Source organism: Perca flavescens, chromosome 6, assembly GCF_004354835.1.
Source record: "Perca flavescens isolate YP-PL-M2 chromosome 6, PFLA_1.0, whole genome shotgun sequence".
Classification (NCBI taxonomy): domain Eukaryota; kingdom Metazoa; phylum Chordata; class Actinopteri; order Perciformes; family Percidae; genus Perca; species Perca flavescens.
This window is the reverse complement of record NC_041336.1, coordinates 36,668,255-36,689,630: the sequence shown is the minus strand read 5'-3', so window position 1 is coordinate 36,689,630 and position 21,376 is coordinate 36,668,255. Positions and strand designations below refer to the sequence as shown.

The window sequence follows — 21,376 nt, the reverse complement described above, 5'->3', positions numbered from 1 at the left end:
AAGTGTGTGCTCATCTCACAGATGCCCCCAAATGATTTTACCAATACTGACACATCTACTTACAAATTTAAATGAATATACTCATAGTGGTTGTACTATATAGTACAGCTACAGCAGAAATAACAAAAATAAATGAACAAGAAAAACTAAGCTTATTTAAGAAATTGAATTAGCAGGTTAATGTTGTATAAAAATAAAAACTAAGTAGTTCACCTGGCAATTTGCAGTACATTTTTCGATAACCAGATTTAGTAGTCCTACTCTGTAGTTTGTGAAATCAGGATGCAGCAGTAACGCTGTGGATAGCTAGCAGAACTGAGCTTCCCTGAGCAGGAATAGATAAAGAAAAGGGTCTTTTGAATGGCAAGTTCAGTTTCAAAGCCTTGCCAGATGGTTCTCCCGACAAGACTAAAGTTAGTTACATGTACTGTCGATGTGAATCGAGTTACCACTGGAGTACGTCGAGTCTCAAACACCACTTGCTGGCCAAGCATACGGCTGATGCAGAGAAACCTCCTTCCTCTCGCCAAAGGCAGGCCACGCTTACAATTACATTGTTACATTTAGCTGACCAATGTACTTGTACACGGTTTCTGTTGCTGTAATGCACGAGGTCCATTGTTTTGTGTTGAGCTGCTTAAAAAAATGGGATGTTTAGTTAACCTTTACAAGAGTAAATAGGGACACTACATTGTGTTAGTATTACCAAGTAATGTTACAGTCAAGTCAGTGTGCCCATCTGTTGTTGCTTGATGGGCTTGAGTTTGCCATATTATGCGTTTGGCATATTTTTTGAGCATACTATACATGTGAAGTTATTCTGGAGGATATTCTAGACAGTGGACAATCATGCAATTAATCGCGTTTAAATATTTTAAGTGATTGACGACCCTAGTACACACATAATATACACTTGCATACCTACCTACCAAGCTAATTTCTTCTTAGGCTCACACATACCCACATTCACATTACTGCAGCAGTGTTAGGTGCAGGTGATTCCTAGCACCAGTGACCAGTGTTATTGTAATGGGCAGCTCCCTACACAACTGAGATTGTGTGTGTAGACATAACAGCAAAGATGAAAGCAGGATGTAGAGAGATGGTGTAAACTTGAGGGCCACGGTGGTAGTTAAAAGAGAGGTATGGTGCTGTCGTACTTAATGTATCATCCTTTAGCCATACAAGTCATTAGCCTTGAGGGGAAATAGTACCCAGGGCATAGCAAAGGCCCAGATGGATGGCCCTGTATCAGAATGCAAGCCCGTTCACTTACAATGTATTATTCTACCGAAGGGACTTAGTGGTTTAGCTGCTAGGATGAAGACAAATATGGGTCTATGATTTTGACCCTTTCTGTTTGAGAAATGAGAGCAAATTACCCCTTTTAACTTGCTCTTTAGAGTGCTCTCATTCTCTTTCTGTCTTTTTTTAACCTTCTCTCTCTCTCTCTCTCTCTCCCTCTCTCTCCCCCCCCCCCCCCCCCCACTCTCCCTCCCTGTCCTCTCTAGTTCCCTGTGCCTTAGGCAGTTGTGTTCATTAACCCTGGATGTAATTATTTTTGTTTTAGTCTCATATTGCTGACATTTCAACTCAGGGGCTCCTCAATCAGGATTAACCCAAACCGCAAGAAATCACACTTCACAGCCTTTTCTTACAGCAGCGCTTGTTGCCTCCAATTTCAGTCAAATTAAAGGTTTATTTTATTTAGTCGTTTTTTTTTCACTCGGGCCCTGTACCGTGAGAAAACAAACCAGACTGCTTGCCTTTGATTTGCTGGTTGCTAGTGGCTTTCTCAGTATCCCCTACTCTCACTCTCTTGGTAGGCACAAAGCAGTCCTCTGTGCAGCCACTGGTACTAAAGATCAAGATTGCACAGGTGGTAGCAGTAAGACCATCTGCCATGACGGAAACTTCTCTCACATAGTTGCTTACTGTGCAACATAGGTGTAACAGCATTGCGTTTACTTTTAGTCTGATGTTTGTGATAAGGGTTACTGCTTTCTGAAATTCATCTTCAACACACTGCAAGCTAGGTATTCTCACTATATGTTTAGCTTTTTTTCCGTCAGATTTTGTCTATAAAATTAGAAAATATATGAAGGTTGGCCTACACTGTTAATGTATTGTTAGCTTGTTATAATATTAGTGTACTTCAGTCGCAATGTACAATGTAAATACAGCAGCTTTTAAGGTAGCAATCTAGTGTATACATGCTTGGCCTTCTCAAAGCTGTGTTTCCTTCTCTTTGCCTTGGGGGCCTTAAGGTCCACAGGAACCCTCAACTCGTCTTCCTGCCCCGGGGGCACTTAGTCTCAACACAGTAGTAATAAACTCTCATCACTCTAAGTCAGGGGTGTGTATGTCAGTATGTTACTACAAGTGTGTGTGTGTGTGTGTGTGTGTGTGTGTGCGGGCGCGGGCGGGCGGGCGGGCGGGCAGCAGTAGTCATAGGCCAAGCAGTAGTTGTAAAATCTCATCACTTTTAGTGGTCCTCCGAGGGTCCTGGACTCCTCTCGCTGTGTGTGGTTTGACCTGCCGTGGCCCTCCAGCCCTCCACATGCCCACTTAGATAAACAGGCAGTAAACACAGGCAGTCCTAGCACCACTCTCTTCCCTTCGCAGCATATACAAGACCTGCAGATGAAAGGACTAGTTCCCGACACTAATAGCCACTAGAGATTAGCTTCCACCATCCTCCTCTGTCCCATAATTAAAAGTTCAGCGACCATGTTCCAATGTTTCTAAGAATAGTAGAATACTCACCTTAGATCACCTGTCAGTGTCATCCACTGCCTTCACTATGTGAACTACCCCTGTTACTACTGCCATAGTAACTGCTGCTAAAAAGCAATATGTATGGGCCTAGTCTGTGTACATAAATAATGGTTAAATAAGTGAGCATGTCTGCTTTAAGATGCTATATACAAGCCATAGCCATGACACCATGATAAATACAGGCCCTGGTTACATGGGCTGGCTGAAGTTAAGGGGAATGTTTTTTATTAGCTTATCAGGCTTGCACACATATCTGAAAATAAGCATATAGTAACTGATAAGGCCACAGGGTTTGCACTGAAGTTTGCAAAAGTTGTTGGGTGATAATTTTGAGTCGGGAGGCTCGTGCAATAACATTGTTTCTGATATCAAAAGCTATGTTCTTCTTTGTCTGAAAAGTAAGTGTGTGCTGTGTATGTAACCAAATGTGGATCAGAGACAGAGCTATTTCCTGCTCTAGCTGTTGTTGCCAGTATCACAAGTGGTGGACTATGCCAATTCATTATCACTGTAGTGAATTATGTGGCTGCCATTGTGAAATCCCTGTTGTAAGAGTGTGTTTTGAAGATAACAGTGAGGGTTAATTATGATAAGCAACACTCACGGTCACATAGTTAGAACAGTTTTTCCTCCAGCATCCCCCAGTACATTCCTTTAAATGGCGTGGGCCACTAATTCTCTATGTGTGTGTGTGTTTGTGTCAGAAAACCTTTTCATCAAGTTTAAGATTTTCATGGAGACATTTATGTCAGGCTTTTTTGGATCACCTTGGGATTGTCCCGTCACCATGGCCAAATAGGTCCTCTCCCTTTTTTCATCAACCAACAGGCATCTGAAAGGACGGGGGATGGATTGTTGGCGAGCTGGTCTTTGCTGCTCTTTGCTGCTCTCACCGTCTGTGGTGTCTCAGCATTGCATGTATAAGGAATGGTGCAGTGGTGTTACGAGATGAACAACAGTCTAAAGAATAAGTCCAGTGTTGCACTGTTCTTAGTTCTGTCTGTCAGCAGTATGTATGTACTGTATATGCATCAGCATAGTGTGTTTGTCTTCATCTGACCATTTTCATGAGAGTCTGTGTGCCTTCAAATGCAATAGCATTTTTTATGAAATGGACAGCAAGAGAGAGAGATAATTGGACTAAGAGGGGGTCTTCACCCTTCTAGACCTAGAGTTCTGATGTCCTGATGATAAATCTCAGATTATGGGTTGAAGGATAAGTGCAGCCTCTCTGCTTTTCTACCTTCAAAGACTTGTCCTTCCTCCCTCCTTTTTCTTCTGCTCCTCCTCCCTCTCTTCTTTCTCTTAACCCACCTCTTTCCTCCCATCATTTCCTTTCCTTGTCCCTTGCCTTCCCTTGTGTTCTTTGTCCCTATGGTCCCCCCATCTCCCTCTCCTCCATATCTGTCCAGTTGATCTGCAATAAGCCAGTCTGGGGAGAATTTTCAAGTGTGTTTAGAGTAGCTGACTCATCACTTCTTTTGTGCCATGGTTTGTTAATGTAGGGCAGCTGATAGTAGTTTGGGCATCCTGTGTTGCAGGTGGCTGAAGCATTCTTTATTTGTGTAAGTGCGTGCGTGCGTGCGTGCGTGCGTGCGTGTGTGTGTGTGTGTGTGTGTGTGTGAAATACAGCTCTGATGGGTATAAACACCTCTTCCTTATCATCAGTGTGTGCGCAGACATGGGTGACATACTCCAAAAACAAGAAGCACAATCTGTCTTTAGTCTGCTGTCAGCGAGCAGTATTCAAACCATGGCTTCAGTCAACAGTGACTAATTACAGGCCAAATATGCATAGAAGCTCTTTCTCTGAAACTTCAGGACACACACACACACACACACATATCAATCTACATGTCCTTGTTGAGCTATCATGCTTAGCTGTCATCTTGACTTGTGGAATTTGTAACACAAAGTTTCATGCTAGGGTTAGGGTTTGAGGATTAAATGACACACCAGTGAGAGAGAATTAAGCTCCCGCTGTCTGTCCTAATCCACCAAAAAAAGGCACACTAAATCAGTTTAGCCTTGACCTCACTCTAACACAAGACCTTTATGAATCTAAAACAGCCTTGTACAATTTTCCTCTCTACTTTTCTAACATGCCTTGATATATTTTTTTTCCATCTGCTAACTTCTAATTGTTCAGTTGTAATCATCCTATCTCTGTTTGAGCTCATCCCTCTTAGCGTTGACACCGCAGTGACCCCCTTCCTGAATAAGGAAATCCAGCCAATCAGAACTAGTGTTTCATTGTTCTTTACACCCCTTTCATTCCTCTTTCCCTTCGTCCCTGCATTGCAGCTAAAATAGCTCATCCTGAAACCATTAGACCAAATTACTAAATGGTTCAAATGTGCAACCACTTAAAGCTTTGTCTTTAAGAGGAGTAATCTTCAATCTACTGTGGCAAGCAAGAAGAGGATGAGGTGGATAGTGGGAGCAGAAACTGAGAGGGACACAGAGACTGAAACTGAGAAGCATAGAGATGGATAGAAGGGGAAGGGGTTAAGATATTGGCTATTTTATATAAACATCTCCCCACATTTCTTTCTCTTTGCAACTCATGTATTTACTACAGTCTACTTGTTGGTTTGCAGAGAAAGTGCAACATCCCATTCATTGGAATGTGAGAGGCTGACAGTGATAGTTATTGAGGTTAATAGAGAGTAAAAACTCACATGCTCGCACTTATTTTCTCTCACACATGCACAGAGACCAAGTGCACTACCAACTGGCAAACATGCTGCTATGTTCCCTCTGTAAAAACACCTGCTGTTAAAACCATAATCAATTACTTACATTTATGTTAATACATTTTCACTCACAATACTAATTCCCTCTATGGATCCTGAATACTTGTGTAGGTTTTCCAAGGAAGAAATCCTCTGGTGTACAGAAAATTGTTTTTTCTCCAATTTCTGGCAGCAGCAACTATGTTTTCCTTGGAACAAATATAAGAACCCGGTAGCTAACTTGAGCAGTAATGAACTGAACATTCAAGAAAAAAGGATTTTTAATGCTGGCTATATTTGAAAGGAACTCGATTTCACTCATGGACCAAACAGACAAATTGCTTGACAGAGATACTCAGACCGTTTGACTGGATAACAGCCAGACCGGTAGACAGAAAGATACAGTACATAGACAGACCAAAGGAGAGGATCCATTGCATATTGCCGTGCAAACGTCAAATTCTTAAGTGCAGCATTCCCAGCTTCCTGAGTGACCCCAAATCTCAGCCGGAGGACTTTGATCTGTCACTGAGATCATTACTAAGTCTACTGAACTGACAAAAGGCCGAGCTGACAGAGATTCTGCAGAGAGGTGCAGAGACTTAAAGGTAATTGAAGACAGGATCTCGTCCTCAATTGTCCCACCTGCTCTCCAGAAAGCCGAGGGCTGTGGAGAGAGCCGGAGAGGATGACTGGAGAAGATGGGGTAGGACAACCACCATCTGGATGTTTGTTGCAAAAGACAGCTGGATCATGAAGTGGGTCAGTTTCTGGATGCAGACAGAATAAGAGAGGCAACAACAGATGTCACAATATTTGGGAATAATAATAATAATAATGAAAAAAAACACAATTAGCAAGGGATATAAGTTAAACCAAGGAAGGGGAGGAGATATAAGAAAGATGATAGGGTAAAGGTAAGTAACATTAACCTTGTTTAATTTGTCAAGCAAAACATGTGAATTAAAAGTACTTCCATCAGCTGGTTTCAACCAGATACAGCATATACAGCACAGTATGCTTCTAAATTGAAAAAAACATCATGAATAACAAAGCCAAACAGATGAATGGATAAGTGTCAGTTACTGTTATTATTTTGTTGGTGTAAAAAAAAAAATGTTGTCCATCAAATTTTTTACCATCAAATTTTAGCTGTCTAATGATGAAAAAGAAAGCATCACATAATTGTCATATAACCACATCACATCCCTTTTACAGAGCAGTGCAGTAATAACCCACACCAACATTATAGAACCTCCAAAGCCACTTTTGAAATGTGCCATTATATTGGATCAGTTTTGGGATAACACATCAAATACAGCTGGAGTTTCCAAATTGAACCAGAGAGAAAAACAAATAAAGAAGAATGGAAGCACCGTGCTCGCAAAAAGTGAATTATTTCAAACTTTGAATGCGGTCAAATAAAAAATATCAAACCGGTAGTACACTTGAAGCTGAGTGTTCTTTCTCAGACAGTACGCTTGAGGTTTCCTGCCCATCTGCTATTACATTATATCACATATCCTTTCCTGCTCTGTGTACACTTTGATTTGTGTGCATCTAAAGTAGGGGTGTGCGATATGACGATATTAGATCACGAACGATTTACATTTTTTCCATGTTCTGCCTTTATAGAGAAACGGTTAGTATCAGTGCACATTCTATCAGTTGCAGTTCTATGGCCCCAGTGTTTCCCCTGCATACAGCAGTGCAGCGCTGCTGCTAAATGATTAGCGGCCACTGCCATGCAAAAATCTCCACAAGCGAAACAAACTCGCTATCTCTTATTTAAGCAGCCAGAGTCGGGGACGAGCAAGGACTATAGATCTAACACCCCCAGACAACATTTAACATTCTGTTATTGTTCATTTGAAAGCTTGTGTTTTTAGCCTGTCCACACATACGGAGCTGAGGAGAGACAGGTGAAGTGAAGACAACGTTGTCCGTGGCCTACCAGTTACAAACGGGCTCTGTCAAGAACGACACTCTTAACGTGTTGACGGATTTGTTGTTTCTAGCTGAACTAGACCAGAGAATATTCTATTAAAACAGATTGGTGATGCTGTTTTGCCCTCATTGTTTTCATTTGTGTAGTTTGCTGGAAGTGATAGCTTCACTATATATTATTTTTCTAGTCTTAATATTTTATTAAAACAATACTACATCATTATCTAGCTGACTAAGTATTCCATCTGCTTTTTAATTGCATAACTTCTCCATGGACATCTCTGGCCTCGATAGTACATGTATATTAAACAGTATTGCAATATCAAGTAAACCTCAAATGGTGCCATTTCGATTAGGCTTTTCTATTTTGTACAATTCATATAAAAATGCTTGGAAGGAACCCCAGCTAATGACAGACATTAAATTGCTTGGCTCCCCCAGTCCTCATGACAAAATGAGGGAACTCGGCTTGAACTGTAGAGAAAGCCCATGAGCCAGCTGAATGATAGCAGCGATAAGGAGTTTTCAAGGTAACTATGCAAAACTGAAACTGTCTGTGGGAAAGCAGCAGCAGAAGCAGAAGTCTGTTTATTTTAATGAGCTCAGAAGTGTCTCTCCTGTTTCTCTTACATTACACTGGGGCTCAGTTAGGGTTCACACAGTGCACTGTATGTCCATGATGGATATGGTAATGATACATTAATGCAATCAGGACCAAGTCTGTTTTGTCTCCCATTCAGAAGGCTAGCTATCTTGCTGACAAGGGCCAGGTCACATTTGGTCGTGACTTTAAGCATTTTCCTTCGGTGTGATTGGAAGTGAGGGAGACAGAAAGTGTGTATTTTCATGGGCATATCAGGGAATCGTTGTAGTAGATAGAGGCTAGGATTAGAGAGAACAGCTGGAATAGTCCAAATCAGGGACGCTTGGGTTTCAGCAGGGCCACAGGCACCAATTGTGCAGTGTCTGGTTGTCTTTTCAGCACCATAAGAGTTGATGTGGATTTATTAATGCAAGGAATCGACTTGAAGGGGGAAATGTTTGCCTTCAGAGCCTCTCTTCAACATATGGAGCTCAACTTAGCTGCTGTTATGCTGCTTCAAAGCCCTCGTCTGGCCTCGCTATTTATTGGTCTACATTACATACTAGAGATGTGCATAAGTACATGTTTCTGTGGTCAAATATTTAGTGTGTGTTCCATTTTATGTTATTTAGGAAGGTGTAGAATTTGTTCACATTATAGACAAAACAGCTATGATTTCAAAAGTTGACCTTTGTTTGGCTGTGCTGGACTGATATCAGAGCTTACTCAGCCTGAGCTATATATGTAAGGATTAGTGGAATCACCCTTATCAAATATACATCCTTTTGATTGTATCTAAATTCAAATGTAACATGTGCACATTAGCATAGGGACATGCACACCCATACATACACAGGAAACCTGTTGCTACTGTTGAGTCAAGCACCACCAACGCTCTCCAGACAAAAGCACTGAGCCTGAGAAATGTGTCAAGTCCACAGCTAACGACCATGAGTCACCAAACCCAGCAGATGGGAAAGAGGGAGCCTCAGTCCTGATGGGAACAGTAAAAAAGAGTTCTCTCTGTGGATGAGATACAGCCCTGTGCTCACTACTACATACGTAATCATCTGTGGCGCATGTTGACATGCACACATTCAGCATGTGTACAGTACATGCATGTATGGTACATGCACAGTTTTGAATTGTCGATGTATGGACCTTTCAAAATGCATGTAATGTAGACACACATGTCCGGTTCACAGGACTTTGCATGTTTGGAGACCTACGTACTGTGGTCATCCCATAAATCATACAGATCCATTGCCAAATTCTGAGGCGTACTCACTTGTCATGTAGATTAGGAAAATGACTTATAAAAAAAAAAAAAAAACTTTATCATCCACTATTTTCTGTTCTCTCTGTGTCTTTCACTGTTTTTTTCCCCTCTCTCTTTGAATGTGCGTCTGTGATTCTGTCTTTTTGTGTATTTTTTAGGTGTTTCTCTGCTTCTGTCACTCCATCTTTCTCTATGTCTGCCTTTCACTGACTCCCTCGCTGGCTGAATCACTCTCCAGCTTTCTTCCTGCCTATTACTGTTACTGTACCCACAGCCATTGTCAACCTTTACGAGCTGGGTCTAGCCTGTCAGCTGCAAGCTAGTAGGGCCATGTTTAAAGACACATACACACTTACGCATATGTGCTTATATTCTCTAAAAAAAAATACACACACATACAAAGACACACATATACTGTACCGCCATCCAATGCAGAGCGTTGTATGGGCCCAGAGTGAGAGCAGGCTTTCCGTAGACCAGGATCTGTTTCCAGTCAAACCTGCCTGTGTCCTTCCTGAGCCCCTGGGCTCCTGCGGTGGCCCTGCCCCTGGGCCGCTGGGTCACAGTACGGCAGGGGAACAGCTGTGTGTGTGTGTGTGTGTGTGTGTGTGTGTGTGTGTGTGTGTGTGTGTGTGTGTGTGTGTGTGTGTGAAAGGTGTGTGTGTGTGAAAGGTGTGTGTGTGTGTGTGAAAGGTGTCTAGCTTCATGAGTCAGTGTCTGTTTCACACACATGGATACAAATAGAAACACTTCCTTATTTTCACAGACACATGTACACATGTGTATCACTGACACACACACACACACTGTTCCTCGCACCCACCCACACACAGCTGAGTACCTTTTCAGTGGTGTCAACAGCTCCAGCTCTCTCTCACACACACACATCCATAGTCACAGACACTCACACTGACACACACACACCAGTAGAACACCTGTCGGGCTGCATGGCTCGCTCCAGGACACCTTCGAGTCATGAGCTCATCGGAAAAGCAATTAAAGGCAGCGTAGGCCCCGCACGCTGGCGTAATGTTTTGTTTTGCTACTTGGCTTCAAAATTAACCAAACCTGTCAGAAGTCATCTGGCTGACGCGGCCTGGGCTATATTTATTTATTTTCTGTTGGAGAAGCTGGACGCAGGGTCTCAGTGCTGCCTCATGTCCAACAATGAAACAATTCTGAGGGGGCGATTAGCTGGCTCGACATGAATCCTCCCCCCCACCATCCACATAGGGGGTGGATGGTGAGCCAGCCCCACCTCTCTTTGCCTGTCTGTAACTCTGATAGAGGGGGGGGTCATGGCCCTGTAGTTGCGAGGTTGTGCCCTCTGTAACCCCAATCAGGGCTTTGGTCTCCACTGTGGGACTTGGTTTTTGAACTTTCACTGACCTAACCGCTCCCAGTTTATTGAATTTCATGCTTGCAGTGACTGAACAAAAGCAGATTTTGCATTAAGATTTCTATGTACAAACGACATAGCCTGATAAAAAAGACAATATGAAGACAGAAATATGTGTGGCTGATAGATTACTGGGGCTGTTGGCCCAAAAAAAAAGAGGAGACAGTGCTTAAAGGTTAGAGGCCTTCTCTCAGGCTGGTCTAATGCTGTGCTGTAGCCTCAGGCGGTGAGCAGCCTGATGTCAGACAGTCATAAAACAACACCAGCAGCCCCGTGCTCTCTTTTAACTCTACTGGTCTTCAGAAAAAAACAAACACCTTTAACTTTAATAGGTTTACTGTGGGTGACTCAAGGTAAGTGTGTCTTCATAGATGCCTACACGGACATTATGCGGTTGGTGTGTATTTTCAGCGTCTAGGCCACTGAGCTGTTTTCTGGTGTTTTCTTGAGGAATCATTTAGGAAGTAAGAAAAACACCTCTGTTATCATTGTCATCACTTTCTGTAATTACCCATATGCCACCCTGTTAGAGCAGAGAAAAACAACAGTTAGCCTGCTGCCGAGGTCACCCTCTTAGCGCGCCAGGCCGTTTCATGGTGCAGCACGCTTCAAAGGAGGCGTCACTCTCCGGCAGTTATGTCAACACAGTGATGAAACAAGAAAACACGGTGCGGATGGTAAAGCCTTGGTCTTCAAAGCCTCATAAGCCAGGTCAACACATATTTTGTTTCTGTGTCACTGTCAAACCAGCAAAGAGTGAGAGAGAAAGAAAAGATTGTTTACTCTGTTAATTTCAGAAAGAGAGCTTTTTGATTGGTATTGGGATTTATTAAAATGGTCATTTGCAAAAGCAAAATGTCTGTGAGACATGTCACACAGCCACAATACGATGACAACCGCTGACATGACACTTTGAACACTGCTGATAGAATGCCATTTACTTCAGCTTACTTAGATATTAGAGAAACCAACTTACTAGACTTTAAGACACTCAAAAGTCAGCTTTCTGCGATGGCTCAGGCAGATGGCTGGTGGCAGTGTATTCTGCCTTAAATCTGTATTGGCCTTTAAACATATGCTGTAATATACTTGCTGTGTAGTCTGCTGTGGTTGAGAGAGTTATCTGCAATCAGGCATTTTATATTTTATTTGCTCATTTATCTCTGTAACAACTGTTAAATAAACAATCCATCTACTAAGTCATATGATTTATTATGCTATGACTCATTTCTGCTGAATGTGCTTCGTTGTGCTCATTGCATCCCATAGACCTCAATTTAGGGTCAATTTATTGAATACATCTTCACTACTCAGCCCATTCGCAGCCTTTTGGGTCCTATACTGCTCATGCTGTTCTGGGCTATGATGAAACCACTTGAAGTTGGGCCCCAGCACTACAGCCACAGCCAAAGCCTATTAAGCAGCCACACTGTGGTATAGGAGTTCAAGCCACAGGGCTGAGGTTATGAGTCTTTGTCAGGGGGAGGGGAGAGAGGTGGATGTAGGATGACGAGGAAGGGTGGAGGTATGGTTTCAGAAGGAAGGGTAAAGAGGGGTGAAAGGGTGACAATGAAGGATGTAGGATGGAGGAGGAGACAGATTGTAATGGAGAGGTAGAGAAGAAGGATACAATAATAAGGTAAGGAAGGTTTTAAAATGGAATTGAAGCAGGCAGTAAGGCTGTTGTTAGGGAGACAATGAAGGTGTAGATGATGGACAGGGAAATAGTGAAGAAACAAAGATGAAAGTGACAGAAAGTAAAGAAAGTAGAAAGATAGATGATGCAATAAAGGAAGAAATGTGTGTGTCCGATGAGAAAGTGTCCCTGTTTTTACCTGCTGATACATGCATACACTATATTACATTATACTGTGCTGTACATAGATACACAAACACACACACACACAAACATACCACAGACTTCACACATTACATACTGCAAACACACACACAGGCTCACAGGCCACAAATCACTAAATGTTGTAAAAGTGGAGCAAATTAGAGCGGTTTTATTTGCATTGTTCACAGGGAATAATGGAGGAGGGAGCAATCCCTGCCAAGCTGGAGAGCTGGTGTAACAAAAGTGTGTGTGTGTGCCTCTCTCTCTCTCTCTCTCTCTCTCTCTCTCTCTCTCTCTCTCTCTCTCTCTCTCTCTCTCTCCAGAGCGAGTTTATAATTGTGCTTTGTCCATGCTTTAGAGATACTAAAATGTTAGGCTAAGCAACAAGCAATCAGGCTTTGCCGGAGGTGAAATGCACACACACATTTACACATTCACACTTACAGCTTTGCCTCAGGGCTTGAAACAGAAGACCGGGGTCTTGTCCAAAGCTCCATTAAACTGCTGAAAGTCCTTTTAGAGCTGAAACATCCTCCTATCGTCATGCTGGGACATTCCACGGCACGCCAGAGACCCTGTGTTAATCCTGCCGGCATGGGAATCATTATTGATAGGATCCTAATGCATTACCTCAGGGCCCGCTTATTGTTGGTAAAGATTATTATTTAAGAGTAAACCAAAACCCAGAGAAAGTCTTGAGTTTCATAGAAATGTATCAAAAGAAAATGTTATTCTTGGCTTAGTGTGATACCACTTTGAACAGCACAATTGAAACAAACTGTGCTCCAACCAGCAGGCTCGATACCCACCAGCAGGTCATTAGGACACAGTGTAAACTGCGCGGCAGAGGAAGAACCTCAATCTGAGCGGATTTGCCCTAAGTCACTTTCACTTGTTATTACCTTACATTTATTTCAGAGATTCGCATCGATGTCCCTCCTACTTTGCAGAAATAATTGCAGCAGCAGCTTCAGACCATTTCTGTCTGTTAGATTAGATACTTTCCACTTCAATCATTTTGTGCATCTCTTTGGAGCCTTTTGAATTAGTTCTGTTGATCACTGAAGTTCAGTATTGTCAAACGACTGCTTCAGTGCTTTGAACCAACTGATCTGTGTTTGCGAGCAGTAATGTTGACTTTGTAAAGGCAAGACAGATGTACAGTATATCGTTTGCTATTAAGTCTTATTTTTGGAAAAATTGCTCACTTATCATGGCTTTCATTTTCTTTGTCTTCAGAGTTGCATTACTAAATCTCTGATCTTGTGTTGTTCTGTTGTCCAGGTGCAGTCCTGCTGGTCAGTGTCCAGGGCATAGCTGTCAACGTGGACCCACTTTTCTGCACATGGCTGTTGTACCAACCTCACAGAGGGAGCAGCAGGCAACAGCAACAGGTACCTTCTCTTACCTTCCTGGCCCTCTGTGTCAACATTTAAACATGTTGTACTTTTGAGGTTTCACATGTTTAACTTGTACATGTAATTTTTATTAATGGAGTCTGCAGCATATTCCTCTGTTGCACTCATTGTAATCGGCTCCGGATAAGAGCCTGAAGGGAATGTATATGTCTCCCTCCCTCCCTCGCCATTGCCTTCTCATTTCCAGCTACCTTTTTCCATGTGCTCTGCTCCCTGTCTTCCATCCACTCTCTCTCTATTTATTTGACAGGGGTCATGGTGATGGTTATGGACATTGAATGCTCTATGCCCACACACGCACACACACACATGCAGACATGCTCAGTTTGATTGCCTGGGATATAGCACAGGTTCACCCCATAAAGGCACATAAATATATATATAGTATATGAAAGTATCATATATATATATGTAATATATGTAATACTTTAAATGTTTCTTTTTTACAACAAGTTGCTCTGTTTCATGCCTCCTGCAGTTTGGAAGGGCTGTCAGCATGCATGTGTGTGTGACAGACAAAGAGAGGGAGTTAATTGTACCAACTCCTTACTCTGGAGGTTATAGCTGTACGGGGGTAAACAGATGTTATGAGTTGAACTGCAGCCAGCGTGAAGGATACACAACACTGACGTGTGCGTGTGCGTGTGCGTGTGCCTGCCTGCGTGTGTGTGTGTGTGTGTGTGTGTGTGTGTGTGTGTGTGTGTGTGTGTGCACGCTGCAGCAAACGTGTGTCTGAATGTGTTTGTGCCTGTGTTGGTTTGTGTTTATGTGAGCTCAGCTGCTTGTCATGGCCACCTCTCAAGGCCTGGCAGGTTTAGACAAGGCCTTCAGCTGAAGGCCACGCAACAGCCTGTGAAGGACAGAGGAGAGGACACTGACTGGTCGGGTCAGGATGGCAGGAAATTATGAGAAACGAGGTACTTAGGACAGATGGACAAGCGGAGAAGGACGTATGGGTCGCATGCAAAGAGGAATAGGAAGGGCTTTGGTAGTACAGAGGAAAGAAAAATGGAAAATGCACATGAAAAGTTGATGCGAGGGAGAAAGAGGACACAATTGATAATATCAGAGAGATGGAGTCACAAACAATGGGAGAGGGGAGGCACATGTAGGTATGATAGAGAGAGCGTGCAGAGGAAAGATATGAAAACATATGGAGGGACAAAAGAAAACACCTGGGAATGGGGTATAATAAGAAAAGTATGGAACAGAGAGGGGACAACACAAAAAGGGGAGAGCACACGACAGAATTGAAAAGGGTGAATCAAAAGTCAACTGAAACTACCAGAGCGAGCAGGAAACGCAGCTTCACAGGCCACAAATCCGAGAAGTAGAGAGATGGTTGGGGAAGCGGGTAATAAAGAGAAATGGAATAAGAGGAAAAAAGAAGGTTGAGAACCAAACAGGCATTTGCCTTGGCTGTTTTCATCGCCCCTCAGTGTGTGTGGTAGAAGGAGTTAGCTCATACTATGTCATCCACCAGGAATGAGCGATGGTCATTGGGTAAGGTACCTGCTTTTAGCATAGAGTATTACAAATGTAGCCAAGCACATATTTCCCATGAAGTGTACAAACTGAATTATATAATATGTTTTGTTGTATTTAGCATTTTTTTCTCGACGCCATGAACCAAAAAACAGTCATATGGTTTGTATATACAGTATTTTAGTGTCATGTATACTGTGTATATAAGTTGTTTTTTTAAAAGATGCATTTCAACTAACCTAGTGGCCTACAGCATTTCACCCTACTGTATGTTAAAGGACAAAACCGGCGCAAAATGAACCTAGGGGTTAATAACACGTGTACCGAGACGACCCTTCTGTGGGATCTGTTTTCATGCTAATTGAATGTGACCAGTTTTATCTCAAACTGCTAATTGGCTTATAATGCTAGTCTTTGGGCCACGGGTAAAGTAAAAAGAAATCTCTATTTCTACACCACTAACAAGGCTCAAAATAGCACCACACTTCCACAGTAGCATAATGAGGGTCCCTACATGTAAACCGAAAGCATTGAGAACTTTGTAAGTGGACAGACCGTTTATTAAAAAGATAGTTTATAAAGACAGTACCTTTCATGTATACAGGTGGGCGCCATCTGGGGCAAACAGTCACGACCAGTCGAACGACGAACACCGTGCTTGAGCTATGTTACTGGTTGTTAGTGGTATAGAAATAGCAATTTCTTTTTAATTTACCCGTGCCCCGACGACTAGCTTTATAAGCTAATTAGCAGTTCGCGCTAAAACTGGTCACATTCGATTAGCATGAAAACAGATCCCAGAGAAGGGTCGACTCGGTACACGCGTGTTATTAACCCCTAGGTTCATTTTGCGCCGGATTTGTCCTTTAAGTTGCAAAAACCTTAGAAGGATTTGGCCTCATACCTCAGTCAGTAGTTTCAAATACTAATGTAATTTCGGGGCCCATTTTTTATCTTACCACAACTAGCCTTTGGGTCCCGACCCAGTCATTGAAAAGGTGTGTGTGTGTGTGTGTGTGTGTGTGTGTGTGTGTGTGTGTGTGTGTGTGTGTGTGTGTTTACACAGGCTACAGTACGTGGTTGGCCTGCAGCCTTGTGCAGCTGCATCATAGCCTAGTGCTGCTGCTGGCTGATGCTAATGGGGTTTCCTTATTTCAGACCAACCTTCCACTCTTCTGTCTTTCAGCCATGTCCCTGCCAGCCAGGGTGTGTGCGCGCGTGTGTGTGTCTGTGTGTGTGTTTGAGTGTGTGTGTTTGGCCTGCCAGCAGCATGGGAGACTGCTCAAAAAAAACAGGGAGCTGTCACTAGTCCTTGTTGGTCTTGGAGGCCTCTGTTGTGTTCCACTGCATTTTTCTTTCCTTTTTCTCTCTCTGCCTCCCTTTTTGTCTTGCATTGCATTATGCATTGCGTCTCCTGATTAACCCAGATCTGTAAAGTTATCCCCAGGTCAGGGTCTTACTAACACAGAACAATGTTGGTACAATACAGAACAATATTTGAATAGTTTGTGCTATTACACCTGATGACGTGGTCTTTTTTTCAAAAGACTGAATTAATGCATATTTAATGGAAATGCATTCATGTTACAATAAAACAACATATTTCCTTTCCCATGACCTCATTGGTGCTCAGTCATGCTCTGGTGTCATTGCAGACTCCAGGTTCAGTTCCTCAGGCCAAGAGGAGAGAGGACGAGGTGTCGGTAGGGAGCACGCCACTGGCCAAACAGCCCTCCAATCAGGCCTCAGACTATGCCAGCAGTCCGGTCAAAACTAAGACAGTGACAGGTAGGTCGACCAACCCCAAGCTGTGTTAAATGTATAATATTGAAGATATTACTGTGACATTGCACTTCATATAATAACATGACATCAATTCCATGCAGCAGAGAGGTTTACACACATAATGGGAACAGACTTGTAAAAGATCACGATCTTCTCTCTTTGTTTTCAGGTGTGTTTTGTGTAAAGATTAATATCACCAAATGAAAACTGCAGCGACATTAACTTCTCCCTTGATATTTGCAATAACTACCACTGTTTCTATGTTTAAGGATATGGTCTTTCAGTAGTGGAATAACAACATTTTACTAAATTTAACCTTGTTTCTATGCAATTAAATCATGTTACTATGTTGTTACATAACACACTACAGCTTGCTGACACCTGAGTGAACCCATTTCACAGAGGACACCTCATATTCAGGCATGTCCTCTGTTTTCCTCCTCTGGTAGTATTACTGTGGGCTCTGGATGCCCAGAATAGAGGGCTTGGCTGTGTGGAGCCTTTGATTCTTCGATGCCAGTTTTCCGCTTTCTGGGGACCCCTCCCCGTTCAGAACAGACACATTCAGTGCGTACACACACACACACACACACACACACACACACACACATACAACTTAACAGAATACATGTACAGTACTTATCAGGTTTATACTGTACATGTACACACCTGTGCATGCCACACACACACAGACACTCTCACGCACTCCTGTAGCATCGTCCTTCCTTAGATCCTTTCCAGAATTTTTCAGTAGGAAGTAGGAAACTCTGAACCCTTTGGATGGAGATGGACATATTGGAGAAAAAGAGGAGAGAAGGACAGGGATGAGGGAGAATAGATGCAGTTTTGGACCTTGTCAAGGATGTGACTGCTTGCTTTAGTCCATCCATCCATCTTCGTCCGCTTATCCGGTGTCGGGTCGCGGGGGGAGCAGCTCCAGCAGGGGACCCCAAACTTCCCTTTCCCGAGCAACATTAACCAGCTCCGACTGGGGATCGGCGTTCCCAGGCCAGGTTGGAGATATAATCCCTCGACCTAGTCCTGGGTCTTCCCCAAGGCCTCCTCCCAGCTGGACGTGCCTGGAACACCTCCCTAGGGAGGCGCCCAGGGGGCATCCTTACCAGATGCCCGAACCACCTCAACTGGCTCCTTTCGACGCAAAGGAGCAGCGGCTCTCTCCGAGCTCCTCACGGATGACTGAGCTTCTCACCCCTATCTCTAAGGGAGACGCCAGCCACCCTCCTGAGGAAACCCATTTCGCCGCTTGTACCCTGGATCTCGTTCTTTCGGTCATGACCCAGCCTTCATGACCATAGGTGAGGGTAGGAACGAAAACTGACCCGGTAGATCGAGAGCTTTGCCTTCTGGCTCAGCTCTCTTTTCGTCACAGCGGTGCGATAGATTGAATGCAATACCGCACCCGCTGCGCCCGATTCTCCGACCAATCTCCCGCTCCATTGTCCCCTCACTCGCGAACACAACCCCAAGGTACTTGAACTCCTTCACTTGGGGTAAGGACTCATTCCCTACCCGGAGAAGGCATTCCATCGGTTTCCTGCTGAGAACCATGGCCTCAGATTTAGAGGTGCTGATCCTCATCCCAACCGCTTCACACTCGGTTGCGAACCGATCCAGTGAGTGCTGAAGGTCGCAGGCCGATGATGCCATCAGGACCACATCATCTGCAAAGAGCAGCGATGAGATCCCCAGCCCACCGAACTGCAACCCCTTCCCACCCCGACTACGCCTCGATATCCTGTCCATAAATATTACAAACAGGATTGGTGACAAAGCGCAGCCCTGGCGGAGGCCAACCCTCACCTGAAACGAGTCCGACTTACTACCGAGAACCCGGACACAGCTCTCACTTTGGTCATACAGAGATTGGATGGCTCTGAGTAGAGACCCCCTCACCCCATACTCCCGCAGCACCTCCCACAGTATCTCCCGGGGGACCCGGTCATACGCCTTCTCCAAATCTACAAAACACATGTAGACCGGTTGGGCATACTCCCAGGCTCCCTCCAGGATCCTTGCGAGTGAAGAGCTGGTCCGTTGTTCCACGACCAGGGACGGAATCCGCATTGTTCCTCCTCAACCCGAGGTTCGACTATCGGCCGAACCCTCCTTTCCAGCACCTTGGAGTAGACTTTACCAGGGAGGCTGAGAAGTGTGATACCCCTATAATTGGCACACCCTCTGGTCCCCTTTTAAAAAAGGGGAACCACCACCCCAGTCTGCCACTCCTTTGGCACCGCCCCAGACTTCCACGCAATGTTGAAAAGGCGTGTCAACCAGGACAGCCCCTCCACACCCAGAGCCTTGAGCATTTCTGGACGGATCTCATCAATCCCCGGGCTTTGCCACTGTGTAGTTGTTTGACTACATCAGTGACTTCCGCCTGGGAAATCGGCGACAATCCCCCGTTATCCTCCAGCTCTGCCTCTAACATAGAGGGCGTATTAGTCGGATTCAGGAGTTCCTCAAAGTGCTCCTTCCACCGCCCCTATTACCTCCTCAGTTGAGGTCAACAGTGTCCCATCCTTACTGTACACAGCTTGGATGGTTCCCCTTCCCCTCCTGAGGTGGCGAACAGTTTTCCAGAAGCACTTTGGTGCTGACCGAAAGTCCTTCTCCATGTCTTCTCCAAACTTCTCCCACACCCGCTGCTTTGCCTCTTTTCACGGCAGAGGCTGCAGCCCTTCGGGCCCCGCCGGTGCCCTGCAACTGCCTCCGAGTCCTCGGGATAACATATCCCGGAAAGACTCCTTCTTCAGTCGGACGGCTTCCCTGACCACCAGTGTCCACCACGGTGTTCGTGGGTTACCGCCCCTTGAGGCACCTAAGACCCTAAGACCACAGCTCCTCGCCGCAGCTTCAGCAATGGAAACTTTGAACATTGTCCACTCGGGTTCAATGCCCCCAGCCTCCACAGGGATGCACGAAAAGCTCCGCCCGGAGGTGTGAGTTGAAAGTCTGATGGACAGGGGCCTCCTCCAGACGTTCCCAATTTACCCGCACTACACGTTTGGGCTTACCAGGTCTGTCCAGAGTCTTCCCCACCCTCTGACCCAACTCACCACCAGATGGTGATCAGTTGACAGCTCTGCCCCTCTCTCCACCCCAGTGTCCAAAACATACGGCCTCAGATCAGATGAAACGATTATAAAATCGATCATTGACCTTGGCCTAGGGTGCTCTGGTACCAGGTACACTTATGAGCATCCCTATGTTCGAACATGGTGTTTGTTATAGACAATCCATGACTAGCACAGAAGTCCAACAACAAACAACCACTCTGGTTTAGATCAGGGAGGCCGTTCCTCCCAATCACGCCTCCAGGTGTCTCCATCATTGCCCACGTGTGCGTTGAAGTCCCCAGCAGAACAATGGAGTCCCCACTGGAGCCCCATGCAGGACTCCAGTCAAGGTCTCCAAGAAGGCCGAATACTCCGAACTCCTGTTTGGTGCATATGCACAAACAACAGTCAGTTTTCCCCCCCACAACCCGCAGGCGTAGGGAGGCGACCCTCTCGTCCACCGGGGTAAACTCCAACACAGCGGCGCTCAGCTGGGGGCTTGTGAGTATCCCCACACCCGCCCGGCGCCTCACACCCTGGGCAACTCCGGAGAAGAAAAGAGTCCAACCCCTATCCAGGAGTATGGTTCCAGAACCAAGACTGTGCGTAGAGGTAAGCCCCACCAGATCTAACCGGTAGCGCTCCACCTCCCGCACCAGTTCCGGCTCCTTCCCCCACAGAGAGGTGACGTTCCACGTCCCCAGAGCCAGCGTCTGCCGCCCGGGTCTGGTCCGTCGAGGCCCCTGACCTTCACTGCCACCCATGTGGCATTGCACCCGACCCCAACGGTTCCTCCCACAGGTGGTGGGCCCATGGGATGGAGAGGGAGTGCTTGCTTTAGTGTCAAGAACAAACTGACAAGTAGCCAACAGTAACCATAAGCGTTAAGGTTGATTGCGGAAAGACAGGTGAGACAGGAATTTAGCTACTAGACCTAATAATGGTATTTTTTTTTAATCAGTGTGAGGAATTGTTTAGTGGACCTTCGGCATATTGTATGGTGATCACAAAAAACTACCTAAAACACAGACAGACAGACAGACAGAC

General features: G+C 44.7%; 1 protein-coding gene across 3 annotated transcripts in view; it reads left to right on the top strand.

The window, feature by feature from the left end:
- Positions 1–21,376, top strand: part of vps13b (vacuolar protein sorting 13 homolog B) — a 372,345-nt gene that overhangs the window by 137,120 nt on the left and 213,849 nt on the right. For all 3 annotated transcript variants that reach the window (XM_028581593.1, XM_028581590.1, XM_028581591.1), the window contains exons 20-21: positions 13,846–13,955; positions 17,120–17,252. In XM_028581593.1, coding sequence (XP_028437394.1) covers positions 13,846–13,955; positions 17,120–17,252 — 243 coding nt within the window. The remainder of the gene's footprint in view (positions 1–13,845; positions 13,956–17,119; positions 17,253–21,376) is intronic.